Source organism: Musa acuminata, chromosome BXJ3-11 (assembly GCF_036884655.1).
Source record: "Musa acuminata AAA Group cultivar baxijiao chromosome BXJ3-11, Cavendish_Baxijiao_AAA, whole genome shotgun sequence".
Lineage (NCBI taxonomy): Eukaryota > Viridiplantae > Streptophyta > Magnoliopsida > Zingiberales > Musaceae > Musa > Musa acuminata.
In genome coordinates, this window is record NC_088359.1 from 32,814,234 (window position 1) to 32,830,182 (window position 15,949).

Below are 15,949 nucleotides of genomic sequence, written 5' to 3' on the forward strand. Positions count from 1 at the left end.
AACTATACAATATTCTAAAAGAGGAGATTATCTACTAGCCCTACTAAAGGAATAAAACTTTCCTTTCAGCTAGAACACGGGTGAAAGAGAAACAACCAATCAAGCAAATAATTCATAACAAAATTCAAGTATGTGAGAAATTAAAAATCAAGGGTGTCAAGAAGATGATTGGCATACCCAATAACTACTATTCCACCTGGAATCAGAGGATATAAGAAATAAACCACTCTATCAACATTTTTACATCAATTTCAAAGATCACATACAACAAAACAATCAGCAAAATCAAACAAGATCAAGCGATAGGGTTCTAGGAAACTCCTAAAGGTATCAATGAACATGAACTTTAGATGGTGCATTAAATAGAGAATGTACATAGTTTCACATATTGGCAATGTCAAAAACGATGACATAGAAAGAAGGTACATCGTTCAAGATCTAGGGTTAGAGTGCCACTTGAAGAAACCTTAATGGACTGTATAGATTGAGAGGAAAAAAGGAAGGGAAAATACTATATCCTTCCTTGTTCAAGAGAGTGAAGCCTTCGTTGGCTTATTCATCAACTTCTCTGCTGTGACTTCCCCAAGATACAAAGGTTATGTCAAACATCCTTATCCTTCAATTACTATCTTCATGTCAATTTCATCTTTTTTCCTCTCCTCCTTTTGGACCCGATGGATCTCTTTATGGGTATTTAAAGTTTCAATGCCCTGTTATCATGGGTATACAAAGGGCACCAACCCCAAACAATTATGATTTGATAGTACAATCATGACTTGCCGACCCAAAATAATGATCATGTTGGCTGAGGTGCCATGCACATCAATAAATGAAAAATATTAATGAACAAAAAACTTAGTAACTTATTTAAAGGTAACTATTTAAGAAACATAGAAGTTATAAAATTTGGACTCATTGATGCTCTTTACATGTCATCCTCATATATAATTTGAATCATTTAAGGTTTAGGATTTAACAAAAAAAATAAAATTTAATCATAAGATAAATAAAGTGAAGCTACTCTTGCCCAAATAGAACCCAAAAGATGTTACCTCGCCACTAGATGCTAGAAATGCCATCGGGCAAGTGACTAATCCATAAATATAGTTCAACTAAGTAAGAACAATGCTTTTATTATTGTTCATTTAATAAAAGCCAAAGGAAAATAGAAGATATAACTAATGAAACAAATGCTTCACACATATCAATCTTATTATTACCACCTCCAGCAAAGAACCAGTTTTCCATCAGTGATACACCTGCATAGCTGAAGCAATGGTTTGGAGGCACATCCTGCCATTTTGGTTTTGACCATTCCATCTGCAATTGTTAAATTAAAAAAGTAGATTATAACACAGAATTTTAATTCATCGTGTTTTTTTGTCATAGCACATAGATAGAAGAGTAGCTCCTTCACTGTCAAATATTTTAAATAATACCCATGTATATAACATCAGAAGCTAGTAAAATGACAATAAAAATTATATAACAGACCCATTAAGTCAGTTGATCGATTAAAATGATTGATTAACAGATACAAATTTAACTTATCCAAAAATTACCCATATCAATTGCTATTGGATACTTTGAAAAAAGGAAAAGGAAAGAAGACAAAGCATAACATCACATAGTTGATCCTTCAAAGGAAAAAAAGAAAAAGAGAAACCACTTGGGTCTATAAAGATGCAAGCCAACAGTAATCATCAACTAGAATAAGGACCAATATAATTCACTGAAAGCAGAATTTTAAATTAGAAACAGGAAAATTCAAATGTTTATTAAAAAAAATTAAGATAGCAGGGGCTTAAAATGTTGAAAAATAAATCACCCTAAATTTAATAGAAATTTTCATCATATTGAAGAGAGAAACCCTAAAATAGTGATTCAACTGCAAAAGAAACTACATCTAACTGCTTCTGCATAAACCAAATTAGCCAAAACTAAGAATCTTGAACACCAGTGCTTTTTAATGCTCTCTGCACCAATTTCTACTAAAAACATTTCATGATAAACAAAGAAAAAATACAAGATTTTTTTGACGAAAAACATCACCAATGAGTTCTGGTGTCAAGAATTCAGAGAGGATCCAAGGAAAAATAATCACAAATCCTAATAGATTAAACATAAAGGATAAATTACCATCATCACAAACTTGTATACAAGAAAGACAAGATCACAAGCACAATAGAATAAAATATAAAGCATGAAGAATTCAGAGAGCAATCCCAAGAAAGACACAAAACCACAAACCCCAATCAAAGAAATCCAAAGGTTTGGAGAGATCAATGTATAAATACAACACAACACATGTCAAAACAGCTCCAATATCTCCTCCAAGCAGTACACAATTAAAAGAGAAATATATAATAACTACAAATATATGATCTAAACATCAAGGCAAATTCCTAGTTTTAAGAATTCAGAAAGCACCCTCGAGAAGACCCAAAAAATCTGGGATGAACAAGACAGCAATGAAGGGATCGGTGGCTGGTGGTTGGAGAAGGGAAGGCCCAGTAAGATAGCAATGGGTCAGGCAAAAATAAAACATTAAAAAATATACGATCTCTCGATTGCAGGGAGCAATCTCAAGAAGAACAAAAATGATCATGGATTCCAATGCAATAAACCACAAAAGCATGATGGAAATCAAATATTTGCCCCTTGACGAAGAAAAGAAGAACAGGCAACTCGGCGAGGACCAGATTGAGGAGTGGAGGTGGGGGAGGAGGACAATGGGGTGAGAAAAGAGAAGAAAACTCCAATTAAACCATCAGTGCAAGCGTCCAATATCAAGAATCCAAAGAGCCATTTCAAGAAAGACACGAAAGATCACTAAGTATAATGTAGTAAACCCTAAACCAGGGATAGATCCACTTCACTGTCCATTTTTATAATTGTCAAATTGACATATATATTAGCTTTCATTTATTCCATGACAATTAAAAACTGTCTACAATACAGCCAGAAAAAGATTCACTAGCCAGGAAGGGTTTCAAAATACATAGTTACTGATTTAAAAGAGAACAAGAGAGTATGCTTATATCCGCTAAATGTCCAAGATCTGCGGCATGAGATCCCGATATATAAATAATCTAAAACCCAGAAAATGAAACATTCTATGTTGCAACCCTGTGAGATATTTTTCATACCTCTGACCAGAGAATAATTTACTCATTGCCGCCGTTTCTTTTCTCTGCAGAATAACATTCAAAATAACCTCAAAATACAACAATACCAATCATATGTGAAAACATTCAAGAAGCCAAAAAAGACATACTGCTATCCGCTCCTTAGCCTCTGCAAGCATTATTAGGTCTCTTATGCTAATCTGTCTTAGGTCAATCTCATCTTCAGGTGATTGCAGTAAAACTTTGTTCACTAAACATTTAAACGATAATGAATTATCAACTGAAGTTCATTCAGTTTCTTCCAACAGGTGCAGCAAGAGTTTATGATAACATTAGGCATCACTGGAAGCTCATTTACCTTGCCTTCTCCTTCGCCTTGTGGCATGAGGAAACTTCTTTTTAGGTGAATTCTCTACAACAGAATCAGGTTTTACAAAGGCTTTCTTATGCTTCCGAGTGGGTTTTTCAATGTCATTTGTCTGCCTCTTTGACTTTCTCTTGGTCCTCTTTGGCTTAGGCATATCTTCATCACTTCGGTTGCCATCCATCTGAGAGACATTAAAGTTGTCAATACCACGTTCATCATTCCTTCCAACTTCAATTTGGTCAGTACCGCACTTGGCTATCCTCTTTCTCAGTTCCCTACATGGTTTATGAGCATCATCATCTTTATCATTTTCTGAAGTAGGCCTTCCTTCATCGATCTGCTGCTTAAGTTTTTGAACATTTTGGGATTGGGACTCGGTATGAATATCCTCCAAACCCTTTGGAAGTCCAATTTCTTCTCTATTCTGGAAAAATAAAAGGTGATATACCTCATAAGATGTGATCAAATAAAAATTACCTTACATAATCTATCTAGGATAAGAGATACTAACAATTACTTGGTCAGTAAGTTTAAATGTCACTGGCAACAACTTAAGGTTAGAAGTCTCAGTAAAATCTGTTTGCATTAAGGCCAAGTCATCAGGGAACAAATGAGTCAATATCAGTGTCCACTGATTTAACAGAAGCATGATCCTCTAAGAAGTCCTGTCTTTGCAGTTGAAGGATCCTTATCAAAAGAGACAGTGTCAATGGCACTATTACAAACAGCAGAACCAGTGCTTGTGATGTCTCCTAATCAAAGTCTGGGCATCAGATGAAATTAACCAGCAGATTGAACTCTCTGATTCAACAGAAATGTAGAGAAAAAAAGAGAAAATTCAATATGGACCAGAATGCAAAGGTTATGATTGATGAATGCAAAGGATTGTCCACATGTATATCGATCTTCGCTTGTACAGAAGAAGGGTTCGTTATCTCAGAAAAGGATCCCATGGGAAGAGGACCAGTAACGGAAGCATCAGGAAGCATAAAAGAAACAGATTTAGCAGCTCCCTTTTTTGGTTGACTTGTTTCTAGGTTGGAACTTGCCTACTTGTCTGACATCTAGAAAGAAAAATAAGTTCATAAAAATTCATCGCGAAGCATTCGTTAAAAGACAAAAGAGAAAATAATAGAACATGTTGGTAAAAAAGAGACTACAATTGTATGGAAAATAGGACTATGTCCAAGAAAAAATATGAAATTATCCAACATGCATGGGTTGGATTTATATCTAATTCTCATAAACATTGAATATGTTGAAAAACTATCAATTGCATCTCTACTTACCCGTGGTGCTATTGTGCTGAAAAGAAAATTCATCAAGTGATTCAAGGCCATAATGCATTGCCATCTCCTAAAATGAATCCGGTCACACAAAAGATAAGCTACAATGTAAACCTGAAACTATGAATTGCACTTCAAGGAAAATAATTGTACAATACCACTTCTCGTTGATTATCTGGAAAAGCTTGCAAATCACCATCCGATAATGAGACTTGAAGTCCATCATCAGTGGATTTTAAGGCTGCGAATTTTTTTGCTATAAGAAGAGGTTGTTGGGTAGCATTCAATTCGGATGACAAAATATATGATCCAGAACTAGGAGTTGCAAGATTTGTATCCTCAACAATTGCCTCCATACCTAGAGTAGTAGTATATGGTAATAACATGACATGTTTATGGTACATTGTGTCAAAACCTTCTGTTTACAGCCACCACTCTAATGAAAATGTAGTCAATGGAAAGAGTACATGAAAAGGATTCAGGAAATTAGCAATGTGTAGATTGTAGAGATAGCACACCAAAATTATCATAATGGAGTTCATACTGAGGAACATAAATGCAACCTGAACATACGCTAACTTAATAATGGGAACTCAACTTCAACAAAATAGAAAACATACCTAGTTAAGTTTTTTCTTGATCGAACATTAGAACCACCTCGTTTCAGCATTATAGAATTGATCTTCAGAACTGATCTTCATGACATGAACCTCCCAAGTGATCAAACAATTCATGAACAACTCAATGTTTTAATGTATAGGTTCTAGATGTTGAGGAATGCATTTCAATAGAAACAGAAATACCTGTTTCTTCTTCTATGACAATCATGCAAGTAGCATGAGGCCCATTCTCCAATGACAAACACAAGGTTTAACTACAGTTTTACGACCATAATCTAGACCTAGCACACAATAAATCTCTAACATAAATAACAACTAGAGTTTGCAGATCAAATGTATTGGATATCCTTCCTGATTTGGACACCATGTAACACCGAAGGTTCTAGTTAAGTTGGATATCGGTATGCTTGTAATAGTGTTCTCAGTTTACCCCGTGGTTATCTGCAAGTTCTGTCCTATTAATCTAATTATACACGCTAAATGTGAACTTAGATATATAACCTTGATGTTGCTCTTGAATCTTCATGTTGTACTCAATTACAAGAACAATAAGAGGCTTAATGAAGAAATTTTTAGGAGAAACTAAAAAGTATACATTATAATGGCATCAGTCATTATTATCCATCACAATTTATATACGAGAGCTAAATGATTCAACAGCACATCATACTCGATGCAAATATCTACTCTGGAAAAGTATGATAATTATAGTTTAAAATCATGATCCAACTCATATCCTCTTAAAGAAAAAAAAAAGATCAATCATAAGATACGATCAAAACCAGAAATTTTCATGTGTTGCCTACCTCAACTTGCTATATCCCTAATGAAATAGTCAAAATAACTGTCAACCTCCTACTTACCAGTGGCTCCACTAGAATGAGATAAGTCGTAAAGAGTGTCCATGCTGGAAAGCTTTGTTGATGCCTGATATAGCATTTAGAAGCTAATAAGCAAGATCAGCCGTACCGAAGCATACCGCCCGTACCGGGCGGTACGTACCGATCCGACAGGTTACCGATACGTGGACCGCCCGGTACCGCTCCAGTGCTACAGTACTATACTGTAGCACTGCACTACTACAGTATGATGTACAGCCCGGTACACCGGTACCATACCAAGCCCGGGTCGAAACGCCGGTATGGTATGGTACAGCGAACCTTGCTAATAAGTACGTGAACTTATATAGAGAACAATCAAATAACTTACATCTCCAACATTGAAAGGCAACTTGCCTGTTCCTTTGACTCTGCAGTATTGGGTCGCACATCAATATCACCACTTTGCACACATTCTCCATCTCCAGATGTCTTTAAAAGGATTGATTGTTCAGCCTGAAATGATTGTTGAGCTGCATTTATTTCAGAGTGAGTAGCCTCTGGTTGGTTGCAGCCCAGAGCAGAGTGTCGAGGCACAGAATGATTCCTTGACTCCCAAGTTCTTTGTCATCATGTTGTGAATTAGCTTTCGGTCTAAAGCTATCAACAGGTCCTAATTACAAGAAAATTTACACTTAAAGAGCAGGGTATTCAAAATAAATTAATCTTGATATTTAAAAGTTAATTCAATTTATAACACAACCAGGAATACCAATCGTCTTCATGTGACCATTAGGAAAATCCAAGCTAAAGCACATGTCTGCATCCTGAAGCAATAAGATTTTACTAATAGCATTAATGCATTTAGTAAATGTGAAATCTCTAACATAAATAACCTTTACCTGATATATGTTTCCTTGATTTTGCTGGAAATTCTCCACACATTTACCTTCAGATTCTACGGGTTCTGCAAGTGTGGACTTCGGTTGCCCAACAGATTCTCGCATGGAATGGTGGTCACAGGCCACACTATAGGAATTGGAGACACAAGGTTGAACTCCATACTGCATTATTTTTGTAAGTTTTCATTTGCATTTTTTTGTTTTAAATGTGTAACATCAGTCTTGTTTTAACATTCCATAATGATGGCGAGTTGGTGTAATAGGGTTTAGGGATTTAAGGGGTTAGGAGGTTAGGGGTTTAGGGGTTACGGGTTAGTGGTTTAAGCTTTACGATTTTAGGGCTTGAGGGTTTTAGGAGTTTACGGTTTAGGGGTTTTCAGTTTAAAGGTTTAGGGTTGAGAGAGTAGTGCACCTGTGAGAGCTCACGTGGGTGGTGATATTTATATGCTAACATGGGGAGGTTGGCAAGACGAGGGGATAAAAAATTAGTACAGGATTAAGTAAGTTGTAAATTGTAAGCATGTGAGTGTGAGAGAATGGAACTTCTTCTATGCTAAACTAGAAGTGCTACATTATATCTCACACCGACATATTAATCAATCATTATATACAATGAATACATTATATATTTATAAACTAAGCAAATACTGTTCTTTTATTTTAAAATCATTATTTTGACCAAAACCCAATAAAATTTTATTTATTAGGGGTCGGGTCACCTTGTAGTTGGATCGTAACAAGTTTGACTAGTCTCGATCCGGTTTAGATCACTCTAATTGGACTGACTCTTATTTCGATTAGTACGTCAGACTTGACCCGTATCTAGCTTATATCGGACGAGACCTCGGACCAAATCAGGTTGGATCCGATCCATTCACAGGTTATTCCGCCTCTTGTCCTCGTCACCACTTCTCTCCACTTGTCTACCCTACAAGCGAAGAATTCAAGAACTTGATACTTTTCCTTCGGTCGTTTCCCTCGCCTCCTTTTCTTCCATTGCTAAGCAGAGAAAGGATATATTATTATTTCAAAACCCTAATTTTGGTCATCTTAGTCGAAGCTCCGGTGGTCATGGCTTGCCGTCTCTCTAAGTAAGTCTTCTGCCCTCATTCTGTTGTTGTTATTGTTCCATCTCAATGTACGTACAGTAGTGTAAAGAAATCTTTCCTTAATATTTATCATTGAATTCTTCCTTTGGTTTTGGATCTCTCCTTCAGAGACTAAACATGCAGAACTTGTCGAACGATTAACTTGCTCATGCCTTTGTTCCGAACTATAGGTGATCAAATTCAATCTTCAATTTTTGGCCCTACTTCTTGGTTAACATTCCTTTTCCTCTTTTCTTTTGCTTGAGAGACCACTTTCTACGTACTTGTTCGCTCTATTGCTTTGTTTCCACTCTTTCATGCTAACCACAGTGAGCGACGAGGTAATTGAGTCGGCGGCAAAGCGTAGGGGAGGAGATTGTTGGAGGCATTTGGCATAACCGTTGTGGTCCTTCAATTTTGTTTCCTCATCCTCTTTCCCTCCTTTTTTCTCCTCTTGTTGTTTTTCATCTTCTCCCTTTGTTTTTATAAATCCATTTTCTTCATATTTCTCTGATGTGATCAGTTAATCCCTAGAAACTATGGTTTATGTGTTGGACCTAGCAGATTCTGAAGACAATGATATTCTCTTGCATGCTCGAAAATTTTAGGGTTTCAACATCATCCTCCGCCCAATGCTTTATTCTAATAATATTATTTAAATAATATTAGAATATATAAATAATTAAAAATTTAAAAATCCATATAATGTCCCGCCTATTTGGTACAAAAATGACCCAAAAATAATTAAATAATATATAAATTCTAAATATTAAGAATAATCAAAATTTCAAAATTAGACAAGGCCACATTTGGCAACGTAAATGGTTGGCATCCTCCTGTTCATAATAGGCTGATTACATTTCTTTATTGGAAAAATATATAAAATCTTAACAAATTTTATGCTCTTATTACTGCAAAATTTTCATATGGTAATGACGAAGAAAATATAAGTATGATTAAATTTTTATAGGAATTATTAAAATATTTTTAAATATTAATAATCATGATCAGAATTAAGAAAGCAGAACAGACATCATATAGATAAAAAAATACTGCAGAACATAATAAACTAGACTTCTAAAACGAAACTAACAACTACAAGTAATCATACAAAATAAGAATCAAACTTTCACTAACTATTATATATATGCTCACGAATAACTAATAATCCATTAGAAGAAATATCTTGAAAGAGAAATTTATAAAATAAAACAAGACAAAATGAGAAAGAAATCTACGATCTAAAGTTCACCTTCATCTAAGGAAAAGAAGAAGAATGATGAGAAGCTATGATCCAATTAACTCAGATGATTTATTTGTCATCAAACTCTACCATGAAGAATTAGTCCATGGATCTTTCGATCCCTTGAAAGAAAAATCCATAGAAAAATGAAAGGAAGAGAGATTAAGAAACCCAAATCACAACATTGGTATGTGACTTAAGGTTTCATCAAAAGACAATTGACGAATTTGGCAAACATTATGGCAAAAGGTGGCGACAGAGTTCTTGACATCGTCGAATCGCTATCATGCCAACTCTTAGTTGGTCGACATGGTTGTGATCCTCATGTTAAACCAAATGGAAGTAGACATCAAAGCACGAACCCTATAATATATGAATTTTCAATTCCTAGAAAGAAAATCCTTAGTAAAGGAAAGGGAGAAAGATTGAGTGTTTAGGAACACAGGTTGTAGAAGAAGACCTAGATGCGACTAAGAACAAAGACTCCTTCCCCTCTCCACCCTGAATTCTATAACTTTCTCACATTCACGAATAGACATCTCACACAGATGTGGGTTGGCTTGATTTGACCCGAGTCTGACTCCGCTCAAACCAGAATAAAATAACACACTTAATTTCATAATTTAGGGTTTAAAATTTTTGGATCTAATTTGAATTAATTGAAATAAACTGAAAATTTAGATTATCTATTTAATATTTTTAAGTTGAAATATAAGAAATTTAGGATCATAATTGTTTCTAAACATAGATTTAAATAAATACCAATCACATGTATTCTTTGACATAAAATTTATTCACAAGGTTTAAGGTTTAAGTACTAATTTGGATTTAGGGGTTAGCGATTTGGGTTTTAGGGATTAACTTGTAACAGCCTTAACAATCTTGATTTTAACTACTCCCTTCTTGAATTTGCAAATCACTCGAGGAGAAGAGGATATAGAATCATGTCTACCTTAGAGAAGCTGGATGAAAGCATTGATTACTTTGATCAACTCGCCAACAACATAATCCTTTCCATCCTTTCCAAGATTCCACTTCAGTATTTTGGTGGGCGATTTGACTGCCTCTCTTGTCGAGTTGCACGTTGCCTCCTGAATTCGCTATTTCCAAACATGCCCTTCAAAATTTTTGCCTATAAAAAAATAAAATACAAAGAGAAAAATAGTTCAGCCTGATAGCCCTAAGAAATGCATGGGAAAGAAGGTAAGATTTACCCTGAAAGAAGTGATCCAAAAATGTATTTGTCCTAAAGTTTCAAGGTATGTCCAACCAAAGATTTTACCCACCCAATAGTGAAATCCTGCAAATAAAGCAGAAACGGTTCCCATAGAAAGTACATAATGAAAATGTGCAACTACATAATAAGTATCATGTAGAGCAATGTCTAGCCCTGAATTTGCTAGAACTATTCCAGTGAGCCTTCCTACTGTGAACAAAAAGATGGACCCTACAGCAAAATAGTCACATTGGAAATATGTATAATCATAAAAATGCTCTCCGAAAATGAGTCATAAAAGACACATCAAGTTATAGTCACCAATCTATACAACTTGTCATATTAAACTACAATCATATCAATCTTTAACATGACAAAAAATTATAGTTTTCTGTCTCTACTGCACATCTTTGAAATGTTTGAAGGTTGTAATTGTAATCCAATATTGATGCTGCAACAAAGACTACGAGGAGAGCATGGTCAAAGGCCAGACAGGTGAGGTTCCAGACAGAGATCCTAAGAAAAATAGGAAAACCAAGATTGGTTATCAAGAGCACCGTCCAATATGGCAGAGACCCTCGAAGAGCCATATCGTTTGTTACTCTGGGTATAACGATTGCCGTGAAAACCCCCATTGTTAAAGATAAAGTTCTGAAAATAAACAACAGAAAGCGAATGATGGAAGAGTCTACCTCAAGTTTTGCCCTCAGCAAAAGTCATTGCATTCAGATCACAACATAAAAACCAAGAAAAACAAGAAGAGTCAATGTCCACGAGTAAGCTTGTGTACACAGCATACATGAAGAGGAGTAGCCGACTAGACGCTTCTTATCAGGCAAACTGGCACTATTTTGTACCATTACTAACATATGCAACATTTTGCATCTAGTCAAGGGTGCAGACAAATGTTCACAGATGTAGTACTTCAGTAATCCGTGATAGGATCAACATATGTTGTTGTAATCAAGGTTATTAAGAGAGTTACGAGTTAAAAGAAAAATAGTAAATATAATTACACATTATCACGTATGAATAAATAATAATGAGCAAACCCTAAACATATGAATAAATGTGATAATGCGTAGTTATATTTACTAAATTATTTATTCAATTGAGCAAAAAAGAAATAAGCAATACTACACTAAACTATTTATTCACCTAAATAGACGATTATCTACTAACCCTACTACACTATATAACTCTCCTTTCCACCAGAAAACACAAGCAAGAAAAGAAAAAGAAATCAGACATATTTTAACAAAATGCAAATATGTGAGAAGTTAATTGATGATGTCAAGAAGATGATCAGCAAATCCAATAACTAACATTCACCTGGAATCAGAAAATATAAAAAATAACCTCCTCTATCAAGATTAAGAACACCAATTCCCAAGATCGCATACAATAACCTAATATATCAAGATTTTCAACATCAATAACCTACACTATTAGGTAAGAGGGAGGGGGTGGGGGTGGGGGGGGGGGGTGTAGGGTGAAGAGGTGCTGTCGTCCCGGAAGGGAAGGGGGGGGGGAGGGGAGGATGGTGTCGGGGAAGGGGGAAGAGGGAGGAGAAGGGAGGGTGAGGATGGTGTTGGGGAAGGAGGGGAGCTACGATGGTAGACGAGGGAGGGGGAGGGAGGAGGGATCGGGGAAGCGGGGCTGCCACTACGAAGGACGAAGAGGAGAAGAAAGCGAGAAATACCGGGGGGAGGAGACACCGTTTAGCCGATGGACAAGAAGACGTAGCATCTTTTTAAATGTGGATCTCAAAGTCATACTTTTTAAATTTGATGAACGAGAACAGATTGCACATAGATAGACTCCATCAATATCAATGAGTCTTGTCCCTTTCTCATTATATTCAAATCATAATTTTTTTCTAATAATCATAATATCATTGATGGAATTATGATTATTAGGGCCTGCGTGTCTATGATTATGATGTCATTGATGGAATTATGAATTATGACCATGGTTCAGGATTTGGTTATTGATAATTGGGTCATTTAGAACACATTCTCTATCCCAAAACTCAAAAGGCCATTCAAGAAAATTTGAAAATTCGACTTCAATCCCTTTTCTACATCATTTCTCAAGTAGATTAAATGTGGATCTCATATTTGTCATTTTTAAATTTAATAAATAAGATCAGATTGCACATCGATAGAGGCCATCAATATCATTGAGTCATGCCCTTTTCTCATAATATTTAAATCATAATTTGGGTCATTTCGAACACACACTCTATCCGAATCTCAATAAGCCATCCTCTAAAATTTAAAAATTCGATTTCACTATCTTTCCTACTTCATTCCTCGAGAGGATCAGATATCTATGGCATCCTAGATTCTTAAAAGATATCAAAGAAAATTTTCATCGATCGCTATTTAATTTACTAAATCTCAAAATAATTTTACACATCAAATGTATTAAATATCTTAGTGATCCTCAAATAATGTTCTAATACCACCTCTATCACGCACCTCGAATTATCACATTCATGAGGTGTGACCCTATCTTAAAATCCATAATATTAAAATTTAATCAACAATATAATACAAAATCCAAACTAAATTTGAGGACACTAAAAATCATTAAGTCATAATTCACACCCATAATCCAGAATTCAAAAGACTGTGTAGTTATAATCATACATCAAATCACACGAAGATTCATAAAATCCAAAGCCAACTCAACTAAACGAAAACCACATCATAAATCCACAACTGTGGGAATCTATACAACCACAAAACTAACATTGATCACAAAGTCGTACCATTATATAAATTAAACTTAACATTCCAAAATCCTAAACATGAAAAGTTTTTTAAAACCTCTACAAAACACATAAGTTCATATTTACCATCAACATTTAGTTAGACGCAAAGTGTACTTATACAAAAAAAAAATTTAACACTAGCCTTAGAAACATTTGATTCCCAAATGTAAGGAATTTATCCAAAACATCAGGCCAAAGCAAAACTCCTACTTCAATTCACGTCCTTAACAATTACACGAGGAGGTGCGGCGAGAGAATGGAGGTGATTACAGGACCCACGAGAAGATGAAGCAAGAGGACTAGATGTCCACGTCATCCAAGATTCCTAAAAGACATAAAAGAAAAATTTTCATCGATCTGTATATAATTTACTAAACCTCAATATAATTTGGCATATCAAATATATCAAATATCTCTGTGATCCTCAAATCTTGTTCAAATACCACCTCGGTCACGCGCCCCGAATAATCACATTCAGGAGGTGTGACCCTATCTTAAAATCCAAATTATTAAAATTTCATCAACAATCTACTCCAGGATCCAATCTACATTTCAGGTCACTAAAAATCATTAAAATCATAATTCAAACCCATAATCCATAATTTATAAGCCTGTGTAGTTATAATCAAACACCAAATCACTCGATGATTTATAAAATCGTAAGCCAACTCAACTAAGTGGTAACCACATTATAAATCCATAAGTGTGAAAATCTATACAATCATAAAACCAACATTTACCACAAGTTCGTATCATTTTACAAATTAAACTTCTTATACTTAAATTCCTCTTCTCTTCTCTTATCAAGTTATGTTGGTAGTAGCAAGTTTCTGCCTTGATATGTTGACAAGTCAAACACTTTGAAACAAGCATTGCAATCACTATCTTCAAACCTTCTCACGAATAATGACTTTGGAGATCTCTATACCAGAATGCATGATGTACTTTGAATTATGACCTTGCTTCAGGATTTGGTTATTGATAATTGTGTCATTTAAAACACAGACTCTATCCCAAAATTCAAAAGACCATCCTATAAAATTTGAAAACTCGACTTCAATCGCTTTTCTACTCTATTCCTCAATTAGATTAAATGTGAATCTCATAGTTGCCCTTTTTAAATTTGTTGAATGAGATCAGATTGCACATAGATAGAGGCCATCAATATCATTGAGTCATGCCCTTTTATCGTAATATTCAAATCATAATTTGGGTCATTTTGAACACACACTCTATCCCAAATCTCAATAAGCTAACCTCTAAAATTTAAAATTTTGATTTCACTACCTTTCCAACTTCATTCCTCAAGAGGACCAGATGTCATTGGAATCCTTTATTCCTAAAAGATTTCAAAAAAAATTTTCTTCGATCTCTATTTAATTTACTAAATCTCAATATAATTTTACACATCAAATGTATTAAATATCTTAGTGATTCTGAAATAATGTTCTAATACTACCTCTGTCACGCCCCCCGAATTATCACATTCATGAGGTGTTACTCTGTTTTAAAATCCATAATATTAATATTTTAATCAACAATCTAATACAAAATCCAAACTAAATTTGAGGATACTAAAATCATTCAAGTCATAATTCACACCCATAATCCAGAAATCATAAGACTGTGTAGTTATAATCATACATCAACTCACTCAAAGATTCATAAAATCCAAAGCCACCTCAACTAAACGAAAACCACATCATAAATCCACAACAGTGGGAATCTATACAACCACAAAACAAATATTGATCACAAGGCCGTATCATTATACAAATTAAAACCTCTACAAAACACATTAGTTCATATTTACCATCAACATTTAGTTAGACGCAAAGTGTACTTATACAAAAAAAACATTTACCAGTAGCCTTAGAAACATTTGATTCCTAGTGTGAGGAATTGATCCAAAACATCAAGCCAAAGCAAAACTCCTACTTCAATTCACGTCCTTAACAATAAGCTTTTAATATAAAGTTGTCTAATGCAAAAAAATTATTAAACAATAATAATTTTTACGAATAGGTCCATGATATAAGCTCTAAGCAAATCTTTAAGAGTTTGAATGATTCTTTCGGATTGACCATCCGCTTAAGAATGATAAGCAATGCTAAACATGACTTTAGTGCCCATAGATTCTTGTAAACTTCTATAAAATCTTTAAAGAAATCTAGAGTCTCTATCAGAGATGATCACTTTTGGAACACCATTAAGTCTTACTATTTCATTCATATATAAATCTGCAAGCCTATCAAGAGAATAAGACATTGATTAGTAGGTTTGGTTAACCGATCAAAGATAACTCAAATAAAATCATGATTTTTGAAGGTTTTGGGTAGTCCTGAAACAAAATCCATAGAAACACATTTCCATTTCCATTCAGGAATAATGTTCTGATACCTCCTCTATCAAGCCCCCCGAATTATCACATTCAGGAGGTGTGACCCCGTCTTAAAATCCATAATATTAAAATTTAATCAACAATATAATACAGAATCCAAA

At 34.7% G+C, this 15,949-nt stretch overlaps 1 protein-coding gene across 32 annotated transcripts in view; it reads right to left on the reverse strand.

Annotated features, from left to right (window-relative positions):
- Nucleotides 1-1,032: 1,032 nt before the first annotated feature.
- The window catches only part of LOC108952056 (uncharacterized), a 65,175-nt gene continuing 50,258 nt past the window's right edge, over nucleotides 1,033-15,949 (reverse strand). For 9 of the 32 annotated variants that reach the window (XM_065174919.1, XM_065174907.1, XM_065174918.1 and 6 more), the window contains 9 exons: nucleotides 10,667-10,752; nucleotides 10,405-10,584; nucleotides 6,611-7,283; nucleotides 4,940-6,328; nucleotides 4,785-4,851; nucleotides 3,487-3,919; nucleotides 3,278-3,378; nucleotides 3,150-3,193; nucleotides 1,033-1,320 (listed from right to left, as the gene is read on the reverse strand). In XM_065174919.1, the coding sequence (XP_065030991.1) occupies nucleotides 1,248-1,320; nucleotides 3,150-3,193; nucleotides 3,278-3,378; nucleotides 3,487-3,919; nucleotides 4,785-4,851; nucleotides 4,940-5,007 (786 nt within the window). In that variant the 5' untranslated portion in view covers nucleotides 5,008-6,328; nucleotides 6,611-7,283; nucleotides 10,405-10,584; nucleotides 10,667-10,752 and the 3' untranslated portion in view covers nucleotides 1,033-1,247. The other 23 variants (XM_065174921.1, XM_065174917.1, XM_065174904.1 and 20 more) reach the window with 20 other exon arrangements.